The 27,059-nt window shown below is 39.4% G+C and overlaps 2 protein-coding genes across 7 annotated transcripts in view; one reads left to right on the top strand and one right to left on the bottom strand.

The window, feature by feature from the left end:
- Positions 1-279: 279 nt before the first annotated feature.
- On the bottom strand, positions 280-4,806 carry LOC141745333 (tubulin alpha-3 chain). Its single transcript, XM_074593008.1, has 5 exons — positions 4,672-4,806; positions 3,054-3,276; positions 2,379-2,527; positions 914-1,594; positions 280-679 (listed from the first exon to the last, which is right to left on the bottom strand). Exons 1-5 carry the CDS (start codon positions 4,672-4,674, stop codon positions 374-376), a joined length of 1,362 nt encoding a protein of 453 aa, XP_074449109.1. The 5' UTR covers positions 4,675-4,806; the 3' UTR covers positions 280-373.
- An 83-nt stretch (positions 4,807-4,889) lies between these two features.
- Positions 4,890-27,059, top strand: part of HLTF (helicase like transcription factor) — a 29,492-nt gene continuing 7,322 nt past the window's right edge. Inside the window, exons 1-20 of one of the 6 annotated variants that reach the window (XM_074593002.1) lie at positions 4,890-4,985; positions 8,443-8,653; positions 9,237-9,403; positions 9,846-9,979; positions 10,975-11,072; positions 11,679-11,753; positions 11,964-12,155; positions 12,279-12,374; positions 13,384-13,432; positions 15,200-15,287; positions 15,999-16,078; positions 16,935-17,024; positions 17,246-17,343; positions 18,621-18,764; positions 19,581-19,719; positions 20,485-20,620; positions 20,931-21,110; positions 21,563-21,687; positions 22,923-23,101; positions 26,074-26,202. In XM_074593002.1, the coding sequence (XP_074449103.1) occupies positions 4,924-4,985; positions 8,443-8,653; positions 9,237-9,403; positions 9,846-9,979; positions 10,975-11,072; positions 11,679-11,753; positions 11,964-12,155; positions 12,279-12,374; positions 13,384-13,432; positions 15,200-15,287; positions 15,999-16,078; positions 16,935-17,024; positions 17,246-17,343; positions 18,621-18,764; positions 19,581-19,719; positions 20,485-20,620; positions 20,931-21,110; positions 21,563-21,687; positions 22,923-23,101; positions 26,074-26,202 (2,472 nt within the window). In that variant the 5' untranslated portion in view covers positions 4,890-4,923. Of the gene's footprint in view, positions 4,986-6,966; positions 7,095-8,442; positions 8,654-9,236; positions 9,404-9,845; positions 9,980-10,971; positions 11,073-11,678; positions 11,754-11,963; positions 12,156-12,278; positions 12,375-13,383; positions 13,433-15,199; positions 15,288-15,998; positions 16,079-16,934; positions 17,025-17,245; positions 17,344-18,620; positions 18,765-19,580; positions 19,720-20,484; positions 20,621-20,930; positions 21,111-21,562; positions 21,688-22,922; positions 23,102-26,073; positions 26,203-27,059 lie in introns of those variants that run through there. The other 5 variants (XM_074593001.1, XM_074593005.1, XM_074593004.1 and 2 more) reach the window with 5 other exon arrangements.

The following is a 27,059-nucleotide window of genomic DNA, read 5'->3' as shown; positions in this document are numbered from 1 at the left end:
TCTCTTTAGGAATGCTCAGGTTCCTTTGTATTGCATAGACAGGCTTGGAATAGTAACCGTGTTGTTAGTGCTACAACAACCTGAAGTGGCAGCAGTCTCCTGCTTGTGAGAAACCAAAAATCAAAGACAGTATGTCTCAGAACATGTTGGGATCACAGGAAAGTGCACACAATGTCCTGATTCGATAATTTGCACATGACTAAATGCTTCCAAAACCTGCAATCTCAAATGGTCCTTACTTCGTGAGTATACGCATAAATAGTAAAGAAGAAAAAAACAGAAGGTAGAACCTTTAAAACTTTATTTGAAAACAACTGAACAAGTGAACAGGGTTCTTAAATTCTTTTTTTTCTCTAATAAGTGTTTGCAGGCTTCAGTTTTCTAAATACTCATCTGCTTCTTCAGCCTCTGCTTCCACTGAGTCTATGCCGACTTCTTCATAATCTTTTTCAAGGGCAGCCAGATCTTCCCGGGCTTCAGAAAATTCTCCTTCCTCCATTCCTTCCCCAACATACCAATGTACGAAGGCACGCTTAGCATACATCAAGTCAAATTTGTGGTCGAGACGAGCCCACGCTTCAGCAATAGCAGTTGTATTGCTTAGCATGCACACAGCCCGCTGCACCTTTGCGAGGTCACCGCCTGGCACCACAGTTGGAGGCTGGTAATTAATGCCCACCTTCAAGAAAACAAACAAAAACTTTACGTACAAGTGCTAAGGCTTAAAGACTTATTTCTGTTAATAATTAAAAATCACTATGGTTATGAACAAATAAAATAGCTTACAGTTACTTTGCACTTCATAGAAGTATTTAACAAAGACATCACAACACTGTAGAATGATTGTTACCGCTGAATACTATACAGTTCCTAACAATTCAAACATTGAGCACTTAAAAAGCTATGTACATACCTTGAATCCAGTTGGGCACCAGTCCACAAATTGAATTGTACGTTTAGTCTTGATAGTAGCGATCGCGGCATTGACGTCTTTGGGAACAACATCACCTCTGTATAACATACAGCAGGCCATGTATTTGCCATGGCGAGGATCGCATTTTACCATCTGGTTGGCAGGTTCAAAACAAGCATTGGTGATCTCAGCCACAGATAACTGCTCATGATATGCTTTTTCAGCAGAGATGACAGGGGCGTATGTTACCAGGGGGAAATGGATGCGTGGGTATGGAACAAGGTTAGTTTGAAATTCTGTCAGATCTACATTGAGGGCTCCATCAAAACGCAGTGAAGCTGTGATGGATGAAACGATTTGCCCAATTAATCGGTTTAAATTGGTGTAAGTGGGACGTTCAATGTCAAGGTTACGACGACATATGTCGTAAATGGCTTCATTATCTACCATGAAGGCACAGTCTGAATGCTCTAATGTTGTGTGGGTAGTTAGAATCGAGTTGTAAGGTTCCACCACAGCTGTGGAAACTTGTGGTGCTGGGTAAATCGCAAACTCTAGTTTAGATTTTTTTCCATAATCAACAGAGAGCCTTTCCATGAGCAGAGACGCAAACCCTGAACCAGTGCCACCTCCAAAACTATGAAAGATAAGGAAGCCTTGCAGCCCTGTGCACAGATCAGCCTATAATGGGGTGGGGGGAAAAAAAAAAAGTTATTGATGATTTTGGAAAAAGCAGTATTAAAATAATTGTTCAAACACATTTCTTAACGTTTGTTAGTTTTAGATTGTTATAATAAAAAAACAGCATTCTTGAAAGATGGTCTTCCTCTTCTCTTCCGTGTTTTTTACTCAAAAGTACCAGTGCCTCCACATAACTTTTTCTGAATAGCAGTATTTTAATATCTAAAAGTTGCTTATTGTCTTTGATGCCATTTTAATACTACTGTAAGAAGAGCAGCTGTGCACCACTGTCATAAGTTACAGCTGAGCTACAGCTTTAGAATCTGTTTATGTTCCCATTCTAACTTTCAGCAAGTATCAATTAGATGTTGAAAACAAGAGGGTTTTTTATTTTTGTAATTTTAAACAGACAATTGCTATTTCACTTTGAATCTTATTACCCTATGGGAGTTTCTCACAGTGCAGTGTCAATATAAAAAAAACACTAGAGAAGTAATTAAAATTGCTAAGCGTTCAACCAAAATCTGAGGTTCAGGGTACTAGAAATATTTTGTGTTGACACATAATGGCATGATTCAAACTGAAAATAACAAATAAAAAAGTATGAAAGTATTTCAGAACCTAAAAAATTTTAAATTCTACTGATTGCATTTTTCATTAACTGGGGGGGGAATAAAGTGATAAACATTTGGTTTTGTTTTGAACAATTAACTATGCACAAAATTCTTAGGGAAAAAACACAGCAAGCCATCATTACAGATAGCTACACAGCATGAATTCTTACCAGTTTGCGAATGCGGTCTAGCACTAGATCAACAATCTCTTTTCCAATAGTATAATGGCCTCTGGCATAATTATTGGCTGCATCCTCTTTCCCAGTAATGAGCTGCTCAGGATGGAATAACTGCCTATATGTACCTGTACGCACTTCATCTACAAAGAAACAAAATACCACAACATAAATTTGATCTGTTAATTTCTGTGTGCGTTGCCTAGTGACTACACAATAACTGCACATGTCAAAAGAGTGCAGACAGCATCCCTGGCTATACACAGCTCGTCTAACTAGCTAAAAAGCTCACACAATTCAGCCCCTTTGTTTAGGGGAAAACATCAGGCACTCGCAGAGCACTATTTGCACGTGAGAACGCAGGTCACTCAGAAAACTACATGACAGGTACAGACAAGATTCTGGGTAGCAATTAAACAAAACTCTGGATGCAGTGCAGCAGTCTACAAAGATAATCCACACTGTAAAAAAAGGTCTGGTTGTTTTCCAGATGTTGTTACCTGTAGACCATTGTTTCACTCCTTTCAAATAATAACCTCAAATGTCAAAAAGGCATCCAGACACACATCTTTTCAAATCTACAGTGTTCTGAACAAACAAAAAAGACTGTAAGGAATCTGTAGGGGATCTTCACTTTTACACTGGAGATCTTTAATGCTGGGTACATACCAACTACGGTTGGCTCAAGGTCCACAAACACTGCTCTGGGAACGTGTTTACCAGCTCCTGTCTCACTGAAGAAAGTGTTAAATGAATCATCTCCACTTCCCATAGTTTTATCACTTGGCATTTGACCATCAGGCTGGATCCCATGTTCAAGACAATACAATTCCCAACACGCATTTCCAATCTGAACACCAGCCTGACCAACATGGATGGATATGCATTCACGCTGCAAATTAAAAACACAACAATGATAACGCGATATGGGGCTATCTGTCTTCTAGATTTTATTCTCATGATAACTAGCTACCTGTGGGTTGTATCTTTGCATGATCTTTCTCTGCTGCAGTATTAGTCTGGTGGAAGGTGTCCCTGCCCATGGCAGAGGGGCTGGATCTAGATTATCTTTAAGGTCCCTTCCCACCCAAACTATTCTGATTCCCTGGTTGCTCTTGAGGGACAATTTAACAGAACACATTGTCTGACTCTACTCATATTAGCTGACCTGGGCTGACTTTGAGAATATTGAAAGAGCTTTAAGACAACATAGTCCCTATGAACATATAGGGTGAATACAGATTCATCATCCCTTGCTATGCCGCACATATGTTATAGTTTCTTTTTCACCTTCCTTTAGTTTTGGAAGACTTCTTTATAAAATATCCCCTTGATTTGCTGACAAATGATGTACTGGGTAATTGCTGCAAGAATCTTTCCTGCACTTAATATGTTTTCCTTTATAATAAGCATAGGGATATCCAGCCCCTGGCAATTCATACACATTTGAGTTCCTCTGTGACATCATCTGAGAGTCCCCATCAAGTGTCATCTGCCCACGTTTGGCCATCTCCTTTGATCCTAAGCAACTGCGCCGTATATGTTTAATCTCTCAATATCTCAATTTTGTCTTACATCCTGGACAGAAATAACCTGTTTTTCTAGCGTATCTAAGAAAAAGAAGGGGTGGAAAAGAGAACGCAGGGTGTCTGGGCTGCTCTTTCCCGTTTTCTTGACAGCTTCATCAAAGCTTGTATCTTCGATCTCACGTTTCTACGCCCCCTCCCGCCGCGGCTCTCCGGGATCCTTACAGCAGCGGGGCCAACCCCGCGCTCGCTTCCACCTCAGCCCCTCCCCTCCCCGCCACCACGCGCCGGCCCCGCGCGCGGCGCCTACCAACCACCGCCGGCCCCGTCCCCCTCCCCCCTTCCCCCTCCCCGGCGCGGCCCTTTCCAGCCGTTGGCTGTCACTCAGGCTCCTCTCCGCTGATTGGCTTCGCTTTCCCGCCGTCCCTGCCGCCCGCCTCGGGCTTCAGTCAGCCTCGCGGCCCCCGCCACTAACAGGCCTTTCCCGCTTTCTGCGCGTCTCGTCTCGCTAACCGCCGGCCAGCTTCTCTGCCTCGCCCCCCTTCAACTACTAACTCTCTAACAATATTAATGTAGTAATAATAAACTGACTTCTCTCCTCACCGATCCTGCCATACTGCTACCGCCGAGAGACTGCCTGCAAGTCCTGCTGCAGTACGTGCAGCCACAGTCCCTCAGACTGCTGCCACAGCGCTCCCAAACGCCCGGCCCGGCCCTGCCCTTCCCCCTTCCCCTCCCAAGCCGCGGGGTCCGTTCCCCACCATGACGCCGCCCTAAGCCCAGCTGCTCCGGCCGTGCCGCGTCGACACCTCCTTCACCGCCCGCCGAACTGCACCAACTGTCGCGATCCAACCGCCTCCAGCCCCTGGCGCTCGCGCGCTGGCTCCCCATTGGCTGTAACCCGGGGCGGTCCGTAGGCGAAGGGAGACCTCTGATTAGCCGAGGGCGCTCTTCTCCTTCATGTGGGGCGATGATTGCCACATGCGCTCCCGACAGCGGCCACGCAGCGGAGCATGCGGTGGGCGGGGCTTGAGCGGCCGGAGCGCTGGCGGGCGCCTCAGCTGCGGGTTCTGAGGTGAGGTCGGGGGGAGGTAGCCTTCGCCAGGCCGGGGCTCGGGCCCCGCGCCGCGTTGCCTCGCGTCCCCCGGGGCCCGTACCGGCGCTGGGGCTGCCTTGGGCCACCGAGGGTCCGTGGCCGGCGGTGGGGATGGCTGCGAGGAACCATCTCGGGGCCGTTCTGGAGGCCGCGTGAGGGCTGAGCCTGTCGGGGAGAGCTCTGGCGGGCGAAGCGGGGTGTGCAGGGTTGCAGTGAGCTCGCTCGGCTCTTTCCTGAGGTAGCGGCCGTGCCACAGGTTTTTCCCCTCCTTTCCTCTTTCTTCTTTGCTTCCCTTCCTTTCAGATCCTACTTACCTTCCAGTAGCCGCCATATCCCCTGTAATGGTCCCCATGGAGCCTTCCTGCCTGGAGGATTTTCCTGGTGATTACGTGAGGCAGGAATCGGAGACCAGATGGGCACACGAAATGTGGCAAATGGTCTATGAATTTTTTTACTAGCAGCAAAGCTTATTTTCCTGTATTAACAGAAATCTCACAGCAAGAAATCCAGCTAGAAATCTTTATTTATTTTAAGGTACTTCTCATCAAGATTGGCCAGGAAGGCATTACAATCAAATAGTCCTTTTTTTAACTTGGGCACAGCCTTGTACAATAGAAATATTCAATCTAGATTATGACAGAGTGAATGAAAGTTGAAAAAATTTGAGAGGGAGGTGCCTGAAAGTTGAAATGGGAAAAGAAATTCCACATGTTATTATAAATGTCAGCCTATTCACATTCTACTCCTGTAAATTTTATCCTTGCTCTGTATTTAAAAAAGGTCATGCTGAGCAAAAGACGTTCTCTGTTTCAGGAGTCTGCCCACAAGGCTTGATTTCAGGTTATTGGGGGTAGTTTTCTGTTTGTCTGCAAAATGCAAGCTATGTATCTGTGGTTCAAGGAGAAAATAAAACCTTTCAAAAGAAACTCAACAGTGCTTTGTTGTTTGTTTTTGTTTTTAAGGATTGAATCTAGAGTATTTTTCTATGAGATACCAATTGTTCCAGTGCAAGTTTCATACAATTTTTTATATGAGGTTTTTGGTAATTTACAAACTATACAAAATTTGTTGGCAAAGTTTTAAGGGCAAGTAATTGAAAAGCTGGGATTTGGCTGCTTCTTGTTGTTTGTGGTTTTTTGTTTGGTTGGGTGTTTTTGTTTTTACATTAACCTCCATCTTTAGATAAAATGATATAATTTTATTTCATCTAGCATCCAGGTTTATGGAATAATGCTGCACAAATCCCGTTTTGACAAAACATTTCTTTCAATCAATAGCAGTGGCTGCCTCGGTGACTTTGTGAAAGTGTTTATTTTCAATTATTTAATGGAATGGAACAGCACCTCGGAATGGTGGGTAAAAGTATTCGTTTTTAGCTAAGGAAGCTTTTAAAACTCATCCTCTTTCTTGTTCTTTAACAGTAGGCCAACGAAGAAGAAAAATTGTATTTTCCTCATCTGTTGTTGGTTGCAGCAAGTAGATTACAGCTCATTTGGCTACAGTTTTTGAGGGAACCTGCAGAACTACCACAGTGGTTTCACTGAAGTGACATGAAAATATTTTTCAAAAGGCTCTGTCCTGCAAGGATATAAACGTGCTTGATTGTCACCGACCAGGACAATGGTTGATGAGTTCACATGTAGCTACTTTATTGGTTCTCAGCAACGTACCTTTTGTGCATACGGTGGTGTACTGTACGCTTGTATCTTGTTTGGTGTACTAGAGGTACTTTCTAAGGCAGATTCTTATTACAAGATGGACTCTCAGAAACCGCATTCTGACGACCTCAGGCCTTGCCCTTTGCATCCTCTTTCATGTTTCTTGGCGCGTTTGCAAATTCACTCACGTGTTCTTGTCTGTAAGTTACGGTTAATGGCAGCGTTCTCCGCCACCGCAAGTCCGTCCTGGCGGGGGGGTGGGCGAAAGGCGTCCCCGCCCCTCCGCCGTGTCCTCATTGGCCAGCGCCTGGGAGGCCTCCGGCCGCGATTCGTGTTTGCCTGCTGGGGTCTGGCGCGCGGGCTGACGGCCGGGGCGGGGGCGGTGCGCACCGGGCTCGGCGGGAGCCGCCATGTCGTGGAGGCTGCCCAAGTGAGGCGGGGGAGGACGGGGTGGCGGGGGGCGGCGCGCGACGGTCCGGTCCGGTTTTGACCTGTTCTGTCCCGTCCCGGCCCCTGTCTGTGCCGCGCCCGTGCCGGCCCGCACCGCGGCGGGTCCCGCCTGCCCTCGGCCGCTTCGCGCCGTAGCCTGCGGGCGAGGCGGGCTGAGGTGGCCAGCATAGAAACTCGGAGCCTCCGCCGCCGCCCTGTTCTTGTCGTTGTCGATGCTGAGTGCCAAGGCCATTGGCGCGGCTCGAGCATTGGGGCAGGGTCCCCTCAGCAGGGTAGCGGCAAAATGGCGGCCGGATAACCCGTGGCTGGCTCGGCTGCAGCGAGCTCGGAGCAAAGCCTCTCAAACTGTTCCTTCGTTCTCTCAGAGGAAACGGAATGCCGATTATACAGTAGCTTTAGATACCATTTGCAAAAGAAACCAAAGTTTTACTATTCTAAGCTTTGAGTAACTAGTATATGGAAACTAATTTCTTTAATTGGCAGCACTAAATTAATTCACTGCCACAGTGGGGTAGTTTTGGGATGTACCAAAGGTCATGGTTATTAAATATGTGTTGGAACTTGTAATGAGATTTTATTGTTAGGTATTACTTGATTAAAACGATTGTTAGTGTGTCGACTTTAATTCCACAATGCATCAAATGCATGGCCAGAGCCAGTTCCATCCTTTGGTGTTCCATAACACCAGTTACACCTCTGTCCCCACCAAAAGGGGCACCGGGCTGACGGAGATACATAGTGTAATTGTCCGAGTCAAGTTGGAGTAGCTGATTAAAGTCCATTACTATTAAAGTAGTAATAACAGATGTCAAGGTGTGATGGTAAGCTTAGTAAATATGTAGGGAACTGTTGTAGCATTTCAACTTTTGTGGATACAGGCATGGAGTTATAAGAGTTAATCAGTTACAAACAGGGGGTTTTAACCTTTTTTATCTATGAGAAAAACTGGTGTTAGGAAAATACATGGAAATTTTGCTGTGTCAGATATAATTAGAGATGTAACTAAATCTGGAGAATTAATGTTGTTGACAAAGATAATCTTTTGAGGGAAGGTAGGGTGAAATGCACAAATACCATAGTTTAGTCAGTAGTCAGCTCTTTATTGTGATTGGCTTAAACTAATTTATTGGGGATTAAAAAACGGCAGACAAGGTTTTTTCCTAATATGAAACTCTTTTTTAATGTTTCCAGGTAGATATTGTCTGAATAAAGTTGTGAATCTGGGCTTTATGGGTAGCCTTATATAAAGGGGTAAAATAGATTACAAGGAATTAATAGTTCTATTATTAAAGTAATTGTCCAGTATTTCACACTTTATCTTTCTGCAGAGATTCTGCAAGAGGATGCTCTCAACAGAACATCTGCAGAGGAGAGAGAAACTATTCCAGTTTTTCCTCTTCTGACTTTTACTCCAGACTTGGGTTGGAAGACTTCATCTCTGTAGATGACACCTCTGGAACAGAGGAGGATACAGACTCAGCTGTCTTATATGGAACTTTGCGAGGAAGTGTTGTTGGATTACGATACTACACGGGGATTGTAAGTGCATGGTAAATTATAAAGCAGAATAAAAAGTTGTCAGCTTTGGAAAAAATATGTTTAATTAAATTTAAAAAAATCCTAGAACTTTTGGCCAAGTATAATTTTAATAGATTTCTTTTTTTTAACTTGCTGTATTGGTCATACTTCACGGTAAGTAGTTAATCTAAAACTTCACTTCAAAATTTAGTTAAGGTAGCAAACTTTCAAATCTGGTTTAGTTACTTTGTAGTCCTGCTCACCACCATAAGGCAAATGAAAGTGACAGAAAACAAGAAATCAGATTCGTCTTCGAACTGTTTACCTTGACAAGAGGGGATGTTTATTCCCTTACGGAATACCTTAGCAGTTGAAAGTAGTTCTTGCTCCTAGGAATACTTTTGAAATTGCTGACATCTATCTAGCTCTTATGTAATGCTTTTGGTATTCTGAATAAGTAGTATGTTAATAGACTGAACAGAATGCTATACCAAATTAATCTTTAAGCTTCGTGATATTTAAGTAAATGTATATTAGATAGTTCGGACAATAATTTGCAATTAAATTAATGTGTTCTGGTGTTTTGTTTGTCTTGCTTTATTAGGTTAATAACAATGAAATGGTTGCACTTCAGAGGGAGCCCAATAATCCTTATGATAAAAATGCAGTGAAAGTAAATAATGTGAATGGAGACCAGGTAGGCCATATAAAAAAAGAACTAGCAGCAGCATTGGCAGGCATTATGGACAACAAACTAGCATTAATTGAAGGGTAAGCATGAAGATTATGCTTTTGGTTCCATGAATATAAATAATGGAAACTGTTGTTGCCACACTAGCAAATTCTGAAAACTATTTGTAAGTGTTCTCTTGATAGAAATGACAGCTCTTTGTAATAAGATTAAAGCTGTGTGTGTTCAGACTCTGTTCTTCTGTTGAACTACTTGCATACAGTTCTTTCCCATATATGATAAATGTAGAGACATTAGTGAGAGCACATTCCTTAAAGATTGTTATGGAACCCTTAAATTAACTGCATGTGGTGGTTTGTATAAAAGGTTTACATGGTATGAGTACTAACACCTATCTGGAACATTCTGTGTTTTGATGAAAATAAGCACTTTGTAGTACCTTTTGGTGAAGAAATGGTTTATTCTAAAAATTTAAACAATTAAAAGATTACTGCTGTGGGTTTTTTCCCTGCTTTTTATCAGGGTTGTCCCTTACGGAGCGAAAAATACCTTTACCATGCCTGTACAAATGAGCTTTTGGGGAAGAGACGAGAACAAGGAAGCAGTGCTAGATCATCTAAAAAGGCACGGATTTAAATTGGCTCCTCCTCTAAAAGGTAAGCTTTGAAGCTTTGTGGGTTTTTTTCCTTTTTAAAATACTCAGATTGAACTTGCCACAGGTTGGAAGGAAAGTTTAAGGGCTTAATCCTCGTCATAGTCTTGTCATTAACAAAATTATTTTTTAATTTAGTTGGGGAATAATGCAGAGCCCACAGCTATTAATTTTAAACTTCATAGGAAGTACGCTTTTGTGTCCTGTCTTTTATGTTACCTGCCAGCAATCGGAGATACATTTGAACAACCTCAGAAATATACTCAATTGCATAAGTTCCTTAACAATCCATAATGATTCTCTGCATTTCTCCAGACTGGAAAAAAAAATTTTTAAGAAACGTGTTAGGCCCTTTCATAGGGTGAGTGTTTCAGGGACAGTGCTGCTTTTTAGCAGAGTGCTAGGGCGTATATCCTGCTAGTGAGGTATGAGCAAATGGAGATGAGATGTCTGAACAAATAAGCTTAGCACACCTGATGCTTTGCAGAGCCAGCCCCACATCAAAAGCAGCTGTGTTCCTGGAACCTACTAGGCTTTGTGGAAGCAGTGGTAGTCAGGAGTACAGATGCCTGTAGAAGTAAACACTTGGTGGGGTATAGATCTGTTTTACATATAGCGAGATTTCAGTTTTTATCTTAGGGGTTCTATTGAGCGTAGTTAACAGAAAAAGAGTTTGGAGCAAAAAACATTTTGTGTTATCATTCATCATACTGTTACAACTCAAATTCCATGTAACACAGCAATTTCTGAGAAACATGGTTGCCATCTTAAAGGATCCCAACCCATAGCTCATTGCCTGTGAGTCTTACAAAGCTTAGTGGAAAGCCTTTGTGGCCCATTGAAAGTAAAGGGTAAATTGAGGCTAAAAGACAAATGGTGAAAGCTACTGTCTCAGCCCACAGTCTGATCAGCATGGTTACTCATGAGCCAGTGAAGGCTGAGATTGGGAAGTTGTCATACTGTTGTGTGTCAAAATACTATCTTTTTAATGACAAGTAGGTTCAGAACATGGTTTTGGATCAAAGTGGATTTCTGGGAGAGCTGGTCCAAGTTACAGCGCACCGGTTCATGCTGCTGTGCAGTTGACAACTGAACAGGTTTGCATTTTATACTTAAACACTTGGAAGCTGGAATTTTAACAATGGGGGCCTTTACATTTTTCATTAATGAAACAGTGCTTGTGAAGGGAGGTTTTGGTTGTTCAGTAATTTTTTTTACATTGTTGTGGTGGTGAGTTTTCTTTTCTCTGTCCTGATGCTTTACCAGGTAACAAGTATGTTAAATTCTCAAATGAAAATAAAATCAGACTTCCAGACTTTATCTTCAGATTTGACCCAGGGTGATAGGTGAAGGGTTGGGTGGTGGTTTGTTTTGGGTTTTGATTTTTGCTTTTTGTTTGCTTTTTCAAATTAGAATAAGGTAGTTACTTTAGTGAGTATTGTACAAGATGTGAATATATTTAGCCACCCCTTCTCAAGTTTTTGCTAGTATTGGCATGTGTTTGTCTTGGAAAAACTGAACTGAATTTTTATATAGCAGTAGCTAACAAACATACTTCAGGAAATCAGGTCTAAAGTGGTAGACCTGTCTATACTGTTTACCATATGACAGGTAATTGTAATTTAATAGAATCATTGGTTATTTATTGAGGTTATTCTTAATGGCAATAATTTTAATTGCAATTTTTGTGTTCATTTATGCAGCTTAAAAGTGAATTTGACAAATTGTTTGAGGATCTGAAGGAAGATGATAAAAGTTGTGAAATGGAAGGAGCAGAGGTATTTCTTAAGCTAGAAACTGTTTTCTATAAAAATATAAATACTTAAACATCTTCATGCATATTTGGCTTTGTTGTCTGGACATCGGAGATGCTTGAATCAGAAACAAATTCAGTAGATACGAAGGACTTTATAAAAATTTTTTATTCCAAAAATTGAATGTCTTATTTAATAGGCGAATAGTGCATAACATATCTCTCTAATTTGCAGGCTGTTGGCACACTTTTGCTTCCCCATCAGAAGCAGGCTTTGGCTTGGATGGTTTCACGTGAGAACAGTAATGATTTGCCACCGTTTTGGGAAGAGAGAAATAACTTCTATTACAATATACTTACAAATTTTGCAGAAAAGCAGCGACCTAAAAATGTTCTTGGAGGAATACTGGCTGATGACATGGGGCTGGTAATATTAGTTAATGAGTTTGAATTTTTTTTTATGCAGAACATGTGTGCGTATTTCTTGATTGGTTGTTCATTTGATCCATATTAATATGTGCAAAATATGACGTTCTTTTCTGTTATGCAGGGTAAAACGCTTACTACTATTGCATTGATTCTCACAAATTTTCAAGATGGCAAGCCTCTTCCTGTTGAAAAGATCACAAGTGATAAGTGTTACGAGGTAAGTTAAAGAAAAAGATTGTTTTAACAGAGTTAATATAGCAGTTAATAAAAAACGTTGTGCCTAGTAACTTTCTGTATGGTGAACTTTGTATACATTTTGTAGAAAAAGTTATTCAAGTACATCAAATAAGAGGAAGAGTAGGATAGATTAATTGAAGGTAGGCAGACTGTTATTTCAGAGTCTGTAATTGAGCTATAGACTGTGTTATCTTTGGAGTGTATACTTAAGTATGCCCCAAGGAATACTTTATGAAGACATAAGCATATTCAATATTAAGTTTTATAAATTCTTAAGTTTCTTCTAGATTTCTCCTGTAGGCAAGTTGTGACTGCACAAATAGAAGTGGTGTTTTTTTCTGAGGGTATGCATGTGTAGTTCCTATGTGGTTTGGAGGAAATGCCTGAAACAACCACAACAGCAAGCAGAGGGTCTTGGCATAAAGTACACAAATAAATAAATATCAGTTTATATTATTGCCAAATACTTGAAAAGAGAGGAGGGGAAACTACAGTGAACTAACAGCAATGTGCAGACTCTTCTTACATAGTGTAATTCAGGTGTTTTTTGCTTTTGTTATGATACAATTTTCAAGATGATGAAATAAATGCTAGGATTAGGTGATTTATTATGGAATATTCCCTGACAGTATTAAGGCTGGGGGTTTTGTTTCTTTTTACTATACTTGTCTAAATTTAAGAAAATAATGCTTTGTGTTTGACTGCAGAATGTTAGCTGGAAAGTGTTATTAGTGTGTATTCTTTCAAGGGCAACTGTGTAGGCTGAGTTTCCCTGCTCTGCCTCTCTACACTTTCATTGAAGCCTATATGTGGCTACTACAAAAAAAAATATACAGCTTTTTCAGCACCTTTAAGTGACTGATTTGCCACTGAGCAAGTCTTTCATGTTTCAGAGCAGTAATTACTCACTGGTCAGACTAGTGTAGTAATGTTATTGGCATTTTTTCCAGTTGCTACATTAAAGAATAAAAGTTTCCATTCCTCAATAGGAATCTCGTACTAACAGCATGAACAGCGTTGGACGCGGACTATGTAAAGGTGACAGCAAATTATGAAAAGTCCAGTAATGTTTGCATGATAATGTTATTACGTAGAGTACTCTTAATCTGTGATCAGTGCTGGTCTTCACAAACTCTTGACAAACTACGTATCTCAGAGAAGTATTTAAAACATTCCATTAAAGAAATTTCAGTTGATGTATGAGAAGATCAAATGCCGTGTGAGAAAGTTGCACCCTGTCAGGAGAGTCACAACATCCAGGAAATGTATTCTGGGTTCCTTTTCCTTTCCTTTTTCCTTCCTTGTAGATAATAGAGGAGCACTTAAGCATCTGTTAGAATCTTGTTTGTTTAAACAGTGAACATTAATAGTTAAATTGTAATTAGGTTCTGTATTAAGTCACTTTTTTCTCTTTTACATATTTTTAAGTAATGAGCAAATTACAAGTATTTAGAAGGATTTTTATCACAGCTGTAGTTTTCAGGTTGTATTGGGAGAATTTATAGGTGTATATGAAAAATTACACTTGCTGTTGGTATGTTTTGTAACTCATCATGCTCTTGAAAATGACTGAAGAAACATATGGGGCTTTAAGTTTTGCGGTAACTTTCCCTCGCTGTTCTCCCATGCAAGGAATTTTAATATGGATGGTCTAACTGATAGCACAAGAGAAATGAAAGGGATCAATAAGGAGAAAATACATTAGTAAGAACTGCCTCTGGTGAAAGTTGTTTTTATCAGTACTCTGGACGGGAGAAAATGCAGACTTTCATGGGGGTCAATGTGAGTGTGACCAGAAAATCAGAACCTTTACCAAACCTGAAGTGCCTACTGGCATCCAAGATAGTTGTTTGTTTTTTTTTCCAGAGCATCAAGCATTTTAACAAGATACTGTTCACAGCAGTGAGGGGAGAGCCTGTTTCTACTATTTAAACTGAAGAAGTGATGATAATGTCTTTCAAACCATTACAGCCTGCCCGCCCCCATTTCTCGTCCTATTGAACATTAAATTGATACCTATTTCTTGAGTCTTTGCAAGTTTTGCCATCTTCAGGATTGTTTTAAACTTTTAAAAATATTTTTAAAAAATCTTTACTGAAGCTTAAATCTGGAATTCAAGCATGAATTTACTTACTGGAGTTATAGGAAAACTCTTTTTGCAAATGCTGTTGCTTTCAGTTTTGATATCAATTCTGTCCTAATGCATTTTCATTTTTGCATTTGCTTCTGATAGGCTGTTGTTGGCAGAGCATGGAGGTGATGCTTTGCTCACTACCTGATAGAAGACCTTAAAAAAAAAACCCAAACAACCCCAACTAAACAAAACACCCCCCGTTATCCCTTCAGTGCCCCCCCGCCTGCGTGCACATCTGTGATGTTACCACATTTTATCTGTTAATGTTGCTGTTATTCATTTAGTTTGGGGCAATGTAGAAATCATTAATTAATAAGGTTTGACATGTAAATTACCTATTTAGCATTATTTAAAACTTCTTTGTAGAACTGTATCCTTACTGTTAACAGTACAGTGCTTACATTTGATTTTTCCTCTTTTCTTCTTTTTGTTTTTGATCACCTTCAAATTCAGTACACATTTATAACTTTGTAAATACTTAACATTGTTTTAAGAGTATTTTTCTTTTTCATTTGTGATCGCAGTATCAGTAGTACTTGTCCTATTCAGAACTCAGGTTGTTTTAAAGGAAGTTTGTACTTGTTCTGGATCGAGTTATGCTAAAGTTGGTTTGATAACCAAGTTGAAGACTATGTATGTTTTTCATAAATACCAATTTCTTCTTTATGAAGACTCTAGCAATGTGAAGGAGCCTGGTGTTTCTAACATAAAAAAGTCTGAAACTACACCGTTGAAATACTCAAGCTGTATTCCAAAAAGGTAGGTAGCTGGAATAATCTTTTCCTTTTTGTTGGTTTGCTACATAGATTTTGAGTGAAAATAAAGTGATACTTAGTTATGATTAACCTCAGCCTAAAATGTGTTCTTGCTCTCACCTTGCCTTTCAGTATGCTATGCTTCCACTTACATTTATCATAAGCGTTCTGTATCTGTGTTGCACGTTGAAATATATTTAAAAAGCATTAATTCATTCTGCGTGGCTTGACCGACTGCATGCTTGGATGTCTCCTTCAGTAATAAAGGTGTCTACTAACATCAGTGTGTGGCATCTGAAAAACTGGCTGTGAAGTAATCTTTCTACTAGTGTCAGTTCAGCTTTTAAGGGGTTAAGAAATACTTTGCGGGCATGCTTCTTACATAGAGACAGTTTTGGGCTGATGAAGTTGTGATGCTTACTGATGTGTTTGAACCTTCCCACCACACTAGCCTTTTCCTATAATTGGTGTGAACTTCAGTGATAATCTGTTCCAAGTTTTATGGGCATCATTCACCCCGTAGCTTTGTGTTCTGTGCTTTCCCTTTTTCTAACCCTTCTAAAGAGAAAAATTTCAAATCACAGTGGTATCTTAGTTGCAATATCAAGTTCATTTGCTTTATGCTCTTGAGATTTAATACATAAATTCAAGCAGTAGTCGAGTTGGGTTTTGGTGTTTGTTTGGTTTTTTTTCTTTCTTAATGATGATATCTTAGGGATAAAGCCAAGAAGCCCAGATATTCAGGAAGCAGTGATCTGGGAGAGTCTGAAGAATGGCTACCGCAACAAACAGAAAGTAAGTTGCTAGGAATTTTTTTAATTTGTTACTGTGACACCCAGTGTCTTGCTTTCTGAAGCCAAACCGAAAAGGATTTATGATTAACTGGAAAAGGAATTAACTAAACTACCTGGGTTATTTTGGGTTTTTTTGTTGTTTTTTTTTTTATTCAAACAAAAGTTTAAGCAGAAAATTTTAGAAATTGCTGAATGGGAAAGCAATGTTTTAGTCCTAAGTGTTGTAGTTTGTTTCCTTAGCTGAACGAGCGGTGGTGTAACAAGCTATTAGCAGGGTCAGACAGATGGTGAAAAACAAAATTGCCAATATGTTACAGTTTGACATAGACTTGTTAGGGCACTACTGTTGGAAAAACAAATGCAAAATATTAAGCCCGTCTTTTGTGGTAAATACCTGAAACTGATCATGAAAAGGCGAGGACATGTGTCATTTGTTGAACTGAGTATCTTGCATGGAAAAAAGTGAAGTGGTACAGGTGCTCTGGAGTAAGCAGTTCAGGTTTAAAGTACTTGGGGTGAAATCTGTGCTAAACTATTTTTTTTTAATGACTGGTAAATGGCATTCCTCTGAGGATTCGTAACCTGAAATAGATGTATAAGATACTATATTTCTGCATGCACACCTGCCAGTGTTCAAGGGACGTCTGGGTGATGCTTATGGCTTATTTTTAGGTAGTCCTGCAAGGAGCAGGACTTGATGATCCTTATGGGTCCCTTCCAACTTGAGATACTCTACGTTATTGTATGGGAGAGAAGTTGTTTAACAGGTTTGACTTTTATGAAACTTGTCATAAAAATAAATGTATGCATATGTTCTGCATGGTATGAAACATCTATGTTTGTTTGGCTTTTTGCAGCAACCTCTTGTCATGTCCAAGAAGACAGTGGCTTTGCATCTGTTCTTCTATCTGCATCTACTTGTTTAAAAAGACAAACAAAGAGAAAAGGTAATGAGGAGATAAACAGATAACGTTAATTTCTGAGTTTTTCTGAAGCTGAAGTATTATACATATTTGACTTAAGTGAAGCTTAAGTCTTTGTAAATTGTTTTGATGTTTTTCGGGTAAAGAAATCTAGAAAGGACTTCAGGGAACCATAAGTTTCTTGAACTTCTACTTTGCTTTGAAGTGAGCTGTTATGCCGCTAAATACGGCTTCTTTTTTCTCAGGTACCACTAGTGTTCAGTCAGTTGAGAAGAAATACTCTGATGTTGGCCCCAGAGCAACGCTGATTGTATGTCCACTGTCTGTCCTAAGCAACTGGATTGTAAGTGCTGTTAATGTGTAAATGTGATGGATGTTCATTACGATCCTGTAGTAGTAGTACTCCCTCTAGTCTTTCATGCTAGTAAAAGGTCATGATTTTCCTTTTTTATGGAACAGAGCTGATTTCACAAGGGAGGCTTTGATAGAAATTTAGAAACTGGAGTAATATTGTGATGAGAGTGCAGTTCCGTGAGTAGCGAGCTCACTGCTATCAGAAAGAGCAAGCTCACTTTGCATTCCCTGCTTTTGACTAGGCGGATTCACTTTTGCGTTTCTGGAACTCGTGTGAATTAACTCCTCTAAACCAGATGAGGAAGGTGGAGGAGAACATGTCCTTCTTCTGGCATGCTCAGAATAAAGTATTATTGTACGTTATTGGTAGTGCATGTGACATTTAATTTCACAGAAGTGCTCAGTAATTTGGCGATCCTGTTGGTGATTTGTGGGAGTAGGTCTGCTAGGGCAAACAGGCTGAAGGACCCTTCTGGCTTCCGTCTCTGCATTAGTTAAACATTTTTGTTTTCCTGACAAATATTAAGGGGATATCTAACTTTCAAGTTACGTTTTTGGAAGTTTTTGCTGTCTGTGGTTAGAACATTAATAAGAAAAGGATTGTAGGTAAAACATTAAAATCATGTAATTGGGAAACATCAAATAGTGTAAAAAAACTAGTACTCTGTCAATTCAAAACTGAAAAAAGAAAAGTTATGAGTCTGGTGCTTCAAAAATCAAAGTATTGATTTTTTTTTTTGGCTGTCGAGATTACTGTATGCTGAGTGCTTCATAGAACAAACACAGGGAATATAAACGCTGGTTTTAAAATGAATACTTTGACAATTGTGCAGTCATTTATGTTAAAACTCAGGTGGTTAATCCAGTAAGGGGAAGAAGCTGTAAATGAACAGTGAAAGAATAAACAAAGAGAAGATGAAGGCAGAAAGTGAAAAAGAACATAAAAGCTCTTCCACTACAGTTTGGGAGGAACAGTGGATTCTGAAGTGCATATACCACCAGGATGTGAATTTATACTGTGCAAGAAGTAGAGGTAGAGTTATCAGGATCTTATACCATGTCTGTTACTAATGACTGAGGTGACTAATTCTGGTCCCTCTTCTCACCTGAGTGGAAAGGTAAAAAGAAACCCAAGTTCAAATTGCTTTTGTATAAGTGGATGTAGAATGGCTCAGAGCTAGAGGAAGTGATTTTTAGTTAAGGCAACTTACAAGAATTTTATTGTAACAGTATCTTTTGGATGACTTCTGACAACTTTTCTTTCAGGACCAGTTTGAACAACATATCCGCCAAGATTTTCATGTAAATATTTATGTTTATTATGGTTCTGACCGTAGCAAAGACCCATCAGTTCTTTCAGAACAAGACATCGTTCTGACAACGTACAACATCTTAGCTACTGATTACGGAGTAAGTAAATGAGAAAAAAGTGTTCTTTGAAGATCCCTTACTGTTAAAGTCTCCCCATGTTTGGGCTAATGGTGGCGGTATATGCAAGTGCTATAGTGGTAGGCAATGAAAAGGTTATAACTGTAGTTTTTCTTTACATGCTTTCTTACGGGTTCACTGTGGTAGTGAAAGGAGCTTTTTATTGATTGCTCCTGTAGAGAAAATTTGACTACAATAATGACAGCTTAGGGAAGAGCCTTTTTAAGGATAGAAAAGGATAGCAAGTGTGTATGTAAAAAAAAAAAAAAAAAATCTCAGTGACATGAGGATCTCATTTCTGCCTGCCCCTATCAAATTCAAAGAGTATGGAGCATATAAAAACATAATTCCGTAGTTCTTGTTGCACATGGGCTGCAACCAGGTAGCTCATTGCATGAGATGTATTTGTAAAGTTTGTAAAGTTATGTTTTCGTAGAAATTCCAGCCATTTTAAAAGCCTGAAGATTACATCTTTAAATATAAGATAAACTTGTAATTTGCTCTCTGATCCATTTTCCATATCTCTGTCTTTGAAGCCTGCCTTCTTTTCAGGCTTAGCTTATTTTTGCTGTAGCTCATTGCTCATATTCAAGTATGAGAAGAGTGGTAACATTTTCCGGGAATTGTTAAACCTAAAAGAAGGAACGCCTCATTCTTAGTTTTGCTCTTCTGTGCCGATAAATAAACAAGATGTGAATAAATACTATCCATCATTAATTGTGGAATTGTTATATTTCATCCAAACTGAAAAAACGTATTTTAATTTGAGTAAAAGATTAAAAAAATACTGTGTTTCAGATCAGAGGTGACAGCCCTTTACACAAAGTCAAATGGCTGAGAATTGTGCTGGATGAAGGGCACACTATACGAAACCCAAATGCTCAGCAAACTAAAGCTGCCTTAAATCTGGAGGGACACAGAAGATGGGTACTTACAGGTAAAATATTTGACAGCAGAGAAAATGCAGTGCAGATCATCTCAGAATAACACCATCTTGTGTTTTCCATTTGGGCTTTCCACTTTGGCTTTTTCTGGGAGATGGCTAATGTCTGTCTGTGTCAGATTCGTTTGGAATGTTTTTCATCTCGTTTTTGACAGTTCGTTAGATGTGTCTTCTTTTAGTTGTTTTTGATTTTGTTTGCTTGGTTTTGTGGTTTGGTTGGGCTTTTTTAGTTTTTGTTTTTATTCAGTTAGTAGACACAAATTTGTAAAATAACTTTTGATATGCATGTTTGGTGGAAGTGCAAGTAAAAAGGGACCTATTTATGATGTGACATGTTATGTCTGGTTAGAAGCTCAACCTCTTGCATACTTATCTAAACCTTAGTAGCTTTTTGAAATGTAGTAGTCATCCTAAAAACTGCCAGGGACTATGCAAGCATATGATCCTTAAATGTAATTTAAAGAAGATCATAATGTAACCACTGCTCGTGAAGCTGAAATGGAAAGATTAACATCCAAGTCTTTCTAGAACTGAGACCTACAGTTTTCTCAGTCTTACATTTTTAAGTGTTTTGTAATATTTTAATTTAAAAAAATAACTTGTATTATGCTTAATGACATGTCAACCTAGTTATGAGAGGCCTTGTCCATGATGCATGGTTTGGAGAAAGCACAGAACTTTCACTTTGACCAAACATTTGTTATTTTTAGTTTCTTTGAGGTTTTACAATCTTTTTTTGTTTGTTTCTTTTCTGTTTAGGCACTCCTATCCAGAATTCTGTAAAGGATTTGTGGTCTCTTATTTCCTTCTTAAAACTGAAACCTTTTACTGATCGAGAGTGGTGGCACAGAACAATTCAACGTCCAGTCACAATGGGAGCTCGAGGAGGACTTGGGTATGAAGTGTTCCTAAAGGGTTTGTGAATGAGTATGACTGGCAGTGCTTGGGCAATGGGATGAATTAGTGCTTTACGTTTAAAATTGAAATGCATGTGTCATCAGGGCTTATTTCAGCTTTTTTTAGTTCAAATTAATAAATACTATATAATTCAAATTATTTAATATTTCAAATTAATGAATTATATTGTACTGTTGCACTTGGATTTTGTACAGAATATGTATTTAGGCAATAAAATGAAAAAAAAAGAAACAAACAACAGACCAACCCCAGCTGGGTAATATATTGTCTATAATATGCATTTTTAGGCGTTTACAGTCTCTGATTAGGAGTATTACCCTTAGAAGAACTAAAACAAGTAAAGTTAAAGGAAAACCCATTTTGGAGTTACCAGAACGTAAAGTACTTATTCAGCATGTTACGCTGACAGAGGAAGAGAGACAAATCTATCAGTCTGTGAAGAAGGAGGGCAAAGCTGCTATTAGCAGGTAAGTAGAAGGCTTTCTTAATCCTGAAGGTTGAAGTTTGATATCACAAACTTGTGTTTTGGAAGTTTTGATTATGTTAGCTCTAGTAGTTAAGTGTATCAGTTTGTATGCTGTAAGCTAATAATTGCAAATTAGCATAGCATCTGTTCAGTTCTGAAGAGTGAAATAGAGACTATTGCAGAACTATATATTAAAAGTCCTGTCTTGCGAGAAATAAGGGTACCAGGTACGTAAAGAATGACCGTAAATTTTTGTCACCACGTATTAGCATTTCTTCTAGTAAAACATGGTACTGGTAGCATTTTGTACCTTGTTTCAGAAGCGGATTTGAGAAGATACGTTCAAACAGGAAAGTGAAAAATCAAAACATCATTCTAACAGCTAAACTTAATCACTGATACCTGTTACTTGAGGCTGTAGCATTTCACACTAACGATAAAACTCTTGTTCAGATTTTTCAGTGAAGGGACTGTGCTAGCTCACTATGCTGACATCCTTGGTGTCCTGCTCAGATTGAGGCAGCTTTGTTGCCATCCTCATCTTTGTATAAATACATCTTCCTCTAGTTTTTCAGCTGGTGAGTGAATGCTTTTGGTTCCTGTGTTTCTAAAAACAGGACTTGCACTTTGTATGTTTGTGTGTTTTCCAAGCTTTCTAGCTTCAGCCTTCCTCTTTTCAGCTTGGATTATTGAATTTTTAGCTTTGTTACCTTTATTTTTTTTGTACCATAATATGTTTGAGTAGTGGGTACTTGAGCACATACTCGAATATGAATGAAAGCAATGATGTATGAATAGTTAACAAAAGCTGGAAGCAGGAGTTAATAAGCTTTGACAGCCCATACAGAAATGACCGAAGAGGACCTCTGCTGAGCCAAATGCAGTATGCTTGTTAAAAAGCAATGTATCTGTTGTTGTAATAATTTACAGAAGTGCTTTTACAGCAAATTTTTTTCTTTGCCTCAGGAGAGAAGATGTAGAGGAGCTTTGGGGAATGGCTTGTAGATTGGTAGCCATGTCAGCAGAACAACTGCCTCTTCAGCAGAATAGGAAACTGTTGACTTTGTTGCAGCTGTAAGGAAGGGTGAACACAGAGAACTGAAAGGAGAGTGGGATTTTATTTTTGACAAGCCAGAGCTGTACGGCTGCATAGAGTTAAAAATGATATGCATGTCTTTCAGAAGAAAGTAGAGTCTGTTTGAAATACTCTAAATTTGAGAAATCTCAAACTTACTATTTTGAAAAATACTATTTTGAGATGCTGTTGGCACAGGCGTGATTTTTTTTTTTTTTTAGGAAACTGAAAGACCAGTGAGGTATGGTCAGAACCTTTTTTAGAAGGTTTTCGTTTATCTTCCTGAAAAATACAGGATGGAGAAATGATTGGACAATTGTTCAATAATTATTTAGAAGTTAATTAGTAATTAGTGTGATTTGAATTTCTTTACTTAAAAAATAAAGCAGTCTTAACTATAAATAGTGTCATCTCCATAGTCTTGTTACTACTTGAACTGTTGCCATATGAAAACTGCTTGTTCCCATTAGGCTTTGTGTCGTATGTGTACTTACCACTGAGCGTGCAGTTGAGGTTCTTTGAATTCTGTTTGCCATTTTTCCGAGTAAGATTACTCTTAATGTCTTTTGAAATAGTAAGTTGGAATTTTTTGTAGGATTTGGCAGCTAGTGTTTTTATACATTGAGGGCTATATCCTCATTGTGTATAAACTGTCCTAATTTCGTTTTGGATGTGTGCCAGCACACAGTGTTTCCTGTATGGTGACCTCTGGTTTTAAGTATCTTCCTATATTTGCAGATAATAAAACTCCTGAAGAACTGCGTGAGACATTAGTGAGTAAAATGAAGTTGGTTCTGAGCTCTGGTTCAGATGAAGAGTGTGCAGTTTGCTTGGAATCACTGACTCTTCCTGTGATAACACGCTGTGCGCATGTGTTTTGTAAGCCATGTATTTTTGAAGTCATCAGAAGTGAACAGGTTCGTTGTTCTATGGTTACAGTTAATTGTAATAGCTATTCAAAAGCAATGAACTGGTATCACCAGAAGGCAATCTAGCTATTGTTTTAAATCGTAAATGGTGAACAGTGCAAGCCGTGTTATCAGCTGGGTTATCCAGCTGATAGCCAACTGTATCCTGGGCTGCATCCCCAGTAGTGTGGCCAGCAGGTCGAGGAAGGGGATTCTGCCCCTCTACTCCGCTCTGGTGAGACCCCCTGCAGTGCTGCCTCCAGCTCTGGGGCCCCCAACATAAGAAGGGCATGGACCGGTTGGAGCGGGTACAGAGGAGGCCACACAGATGATCAGAGTGCTGGAGCACCTCTGCTGTGAGGACAGGCTGAGAGAGTTGGGGTTGTTCAGCCTGGAGAAGAGAAGGCTCTGGGGAGACCTTAGAGCCCCTTCCAGTCCCTAAAGGAGCTACAGGAAAGCTGGGGAGGGACTCTTGATCAAGGAGTGGAGTGATAGGACGAGGGGTAACGGTTTTAAACTGAAAGAGGGGAGATTTAGATTAGATATTAAAGAAAGGAGTGCTTGACTGTGAGGGTGGTGAGACCCTGGCCCAGGTTGCCCAGAGAAGCTGTGGCTGCCTCATCCCTGGAGGTGTTCAAGGCCAGGCTGGATGGGGCTTTGAGCAACCTGGTCTAGTGGGAGGTGTCCCTGCCCACGGCAAGGAGGTTGGAACTAAGTGGTCTTCAAGGTCCCTTCCAACTCTAACCATTCTATGATTATAAAAACTCTTGGCCTGAAGTCAAACTACGGAGAGAGTAGCTGTCAAACTGAATGTTAAGGTCCATCAGTATTTTCAGAGACCTTTTCTGTAGTTCTCACCTTACTTTGTCCCTAGGGTAAAAGCAATTGCATCCAGTATACATACAATATACATATTCATATGGCTGGATGCCTCTTTGCTGCTTGTATGGGATGTGATGCATATATACATATGCATGTATGCATACATATATATATATATATATTTGTGCTTAAAAGAGACCACAGCTGTGCGTTGGAATTTGACTGTTGAACTAAAATCATGAACTAAAATAAACTAAAACTCTCCTTCCTGTAGAAGCTGATAACCATGCGGTTATCCATGGCCTAACCATGAGGGCCACCTTTACGGCCCTTCTCTGCACTCTCTCCAGAATAAGCTTGTGGATGAGCGTCTTTTGATTGCTTTTTTGAAGAACATGGTATTTATTTTTGTTGTGCACTTCTAAGCTATACTTTTCCTTCTTGTTTGCCCTTTCCTTTCTAGGGCAACCTGATAGTGTGGTAGTCTCACCATCTGCATCCAGTGCTACTACACTTTCTCTCTGAAATTGTTATGCCACAGTCGAGCTGCAAGTGCCAGGCTAAACCTAGGTGGTGTTCTTTATAGGAGGCAGCAGGGGACAAATTAGTCCCTGCTTGTGCATAATCAGTCAACATAACAAGACAAAGGTGGGAATTGTTGGTCTGGGATGTAGACTGATGTTGTTTCGTTGCCAGACACAAAAGATTCTGATGCAGATATCCCAGTCGAGAGTTTCTGAGAATTTTGAGGGGAAACTAGTGATGTGAAATTATTCTCTTAAGGAAAGAGCACTTGAAGGGGCCTTTTTCCAGTGGAGAGGTTCTTGATGTGTCTGTAACAGTTGGTGCCCCTACTCAACCTTCAGGCGTATTTAGGCATGCAGAGAAATAAATTGTGTTACGACATGGAATCTGTATTACTTGACTGTACAGTCAAGTTATTTACTATGCTTTGCCTAGAAAGGACCTTGGAATCTGCAGAAGTAGGGCGTTTGTCCCATCCCACATTGTTCCACAGATAGCTTTCATGGTAGTGAAGTCTGAACAGGGGTGGGTGTGGATTCTGCTCTTTTGAAGTTGAACTATCATATGAGTTTATAAATCACAGAGTGAGTAAGGCTTTCTTAAGTTCGAAGTGATTCCTCATTTGAATCAATTCCCAAGGAAGTTTTTGCAGCTTTTTTTGAGACTCTTATTTCAGATTCGTTTGTGTTAAGATTCTGTCTCTTGAAAGGATATCTTTATTGCTTCAGTAAATTCATGTATGCAGATTGTGACTGCCAGCCTCTTTAATGGGCTGGGGGTTCATTCCATGAGATTAGTAGCCCGCAGTATTCATCATCTTTGTGAGGTTTGCGTTGCAGGCTGTCTAAAGATGCCTTGGTTTTGTGGCCAGGTTACTCTATAAACCGAGTTAGCTAATTTTAAAGGGTTGCTCTGTTTGCCAAAAGTTTTTAACGTTTGTCGTTTTTGCTTCGCAAAGTTGTGTATTTTTATAGTGCACACAGTCTTTTGTTAAATTTTGTGAGTAGTCCTACGGAAGTGCTATTGTATAAAGTCTAAACTTTGCCTTATTGAGAGTATGCTTCAGAAAAAAAGCATTTGGTGTTAAATTATGTCTCGTTTCTCATGTCTGTTGGGGAAAAAGAGAAGATACCCCGTGTCTGGCCCTGACAAAGCATATTTCATCAGACTGCTATTATTTCTGTGCAGGCTTTGAAGAAAAAGGGTAAAAGGTCATTCTTTGTTTGTAACTAAGAAAGATCTTGTCTTTGAAAGTTGGTTTATTTTTCTGGTATTTTAAATAGTCTTCTCCCCATAGCACAAGTATTTGCTTGCTTTTAAATCTCGAGCTGCTTATTTCAAGTATAAATACGCTCAGAAAGAAAACCACTTTCAGGGGAGGCTGAGTGTTTTTAAAACATGTAGCATTTATGTCACCTTGTGTTCTCACAAAGTATTTTAATTGTTATGTCAGAAGTGACAAAGCAGTGTGTTACAAGAATGAATGTACTTCTGAGGATTTTTTTGTGTGAACACACCTATGTAATAATTTCATAAATTGAATGAAATACAAATGCTTTGTAAAGTCTTTAGTACTCACTATAAATAATTTGACCTAATATGTTTCTTCTAATGTTATTTGGGGTTTTTCGTAGCCAAATGCCAAATGCCCTCTCTGTAGGAATGAGCTTCGAGTAGAGCAGTTGGTGGAATGTCCCCTTGAAGAGGAAATAGACACCAATAATGGAAAAAAGTCTGATCAGGAGTGGATATCCAGTTCAAAGGTACATTCCATTGTGTTTTACTCAGCTTTTGTTATGGTTTTGTAGAGCACTTTCTAGAATTTTTATGTAAATATGCTGAACACACTTCACATATGCATAACGTACTTTAAATTACTATTTAAAACTCTGCAAGCATGTCTAGCCAGCACAGGAGAAAACGCATAATAAAATCTCATCACTAAACAAACAAGACAAGAGGAGCACCACTTGTAATTTGATGCTGGTCACTGTACAGTACATAGATGTGTATTAATTAAAAAAAACTATTGGTAAAAGAGCTGTTGCTTTGCCTTATGTTTCTATTTCTGAAGATAGAGTAGTTCTATAACCACTGAAACTATTCAGCTCTTAATTTACTTTTGGAAACTAAAAATTTAAAGAAATCCTTCTTTCTTAAAACTTGTCTAAAGAATATATATTCTGCACTAGAGGGGAAAACTGAATGGGCATCATGTGTTCAATATAACACTTGTCAGATAACCTAGTGAGATATTTTTATTTTACTTTGCTGACCTGTTTCTGAAGGTCTGCCACATTTATTTTTGCCCCACCTTCATTGTGCATTTGCTGCTAGAAGTTATATCTTCCTGCCTGTATTATGACCTTTTTGTTTTGAGACTGCTTTTCTGAAACATGAAATTTTAAATTTTAATTTGTAATGAAGTTATTGTTCTTTCAAAAGTTGCTTATAAATTTATTCCCTAAAAATCCTTCTGTGGAGACCTAAGAACTAGTTGGGACATTGTGCTCTAGAATAAATTAAGATGTTTTTAATTTTTTTTTTTCTTGTTTACCTGATGGAGTTACTTGCATTCTCTAGTTAGTGCTTCTTTACCTCATCATAGCTAAACCTTAAA

This window comes from Larus michahellis, chromosome 6 (genome assembly GCF_964199755.1).
Source record: "Larus michahellis chromosome 6, bLarMic1.1, whole genome shotgun sequence".
NCBI lineage: Eukaryota > Metazoa > Chordata > Aves > Charadriiformes > Laridae > Larus > Larus michahellis.
The sequence above is the reverse complement of the archived record's forward strand: the minus strand, read 5'-3'. Positions and strand labels throughout refer to the sequence as shown.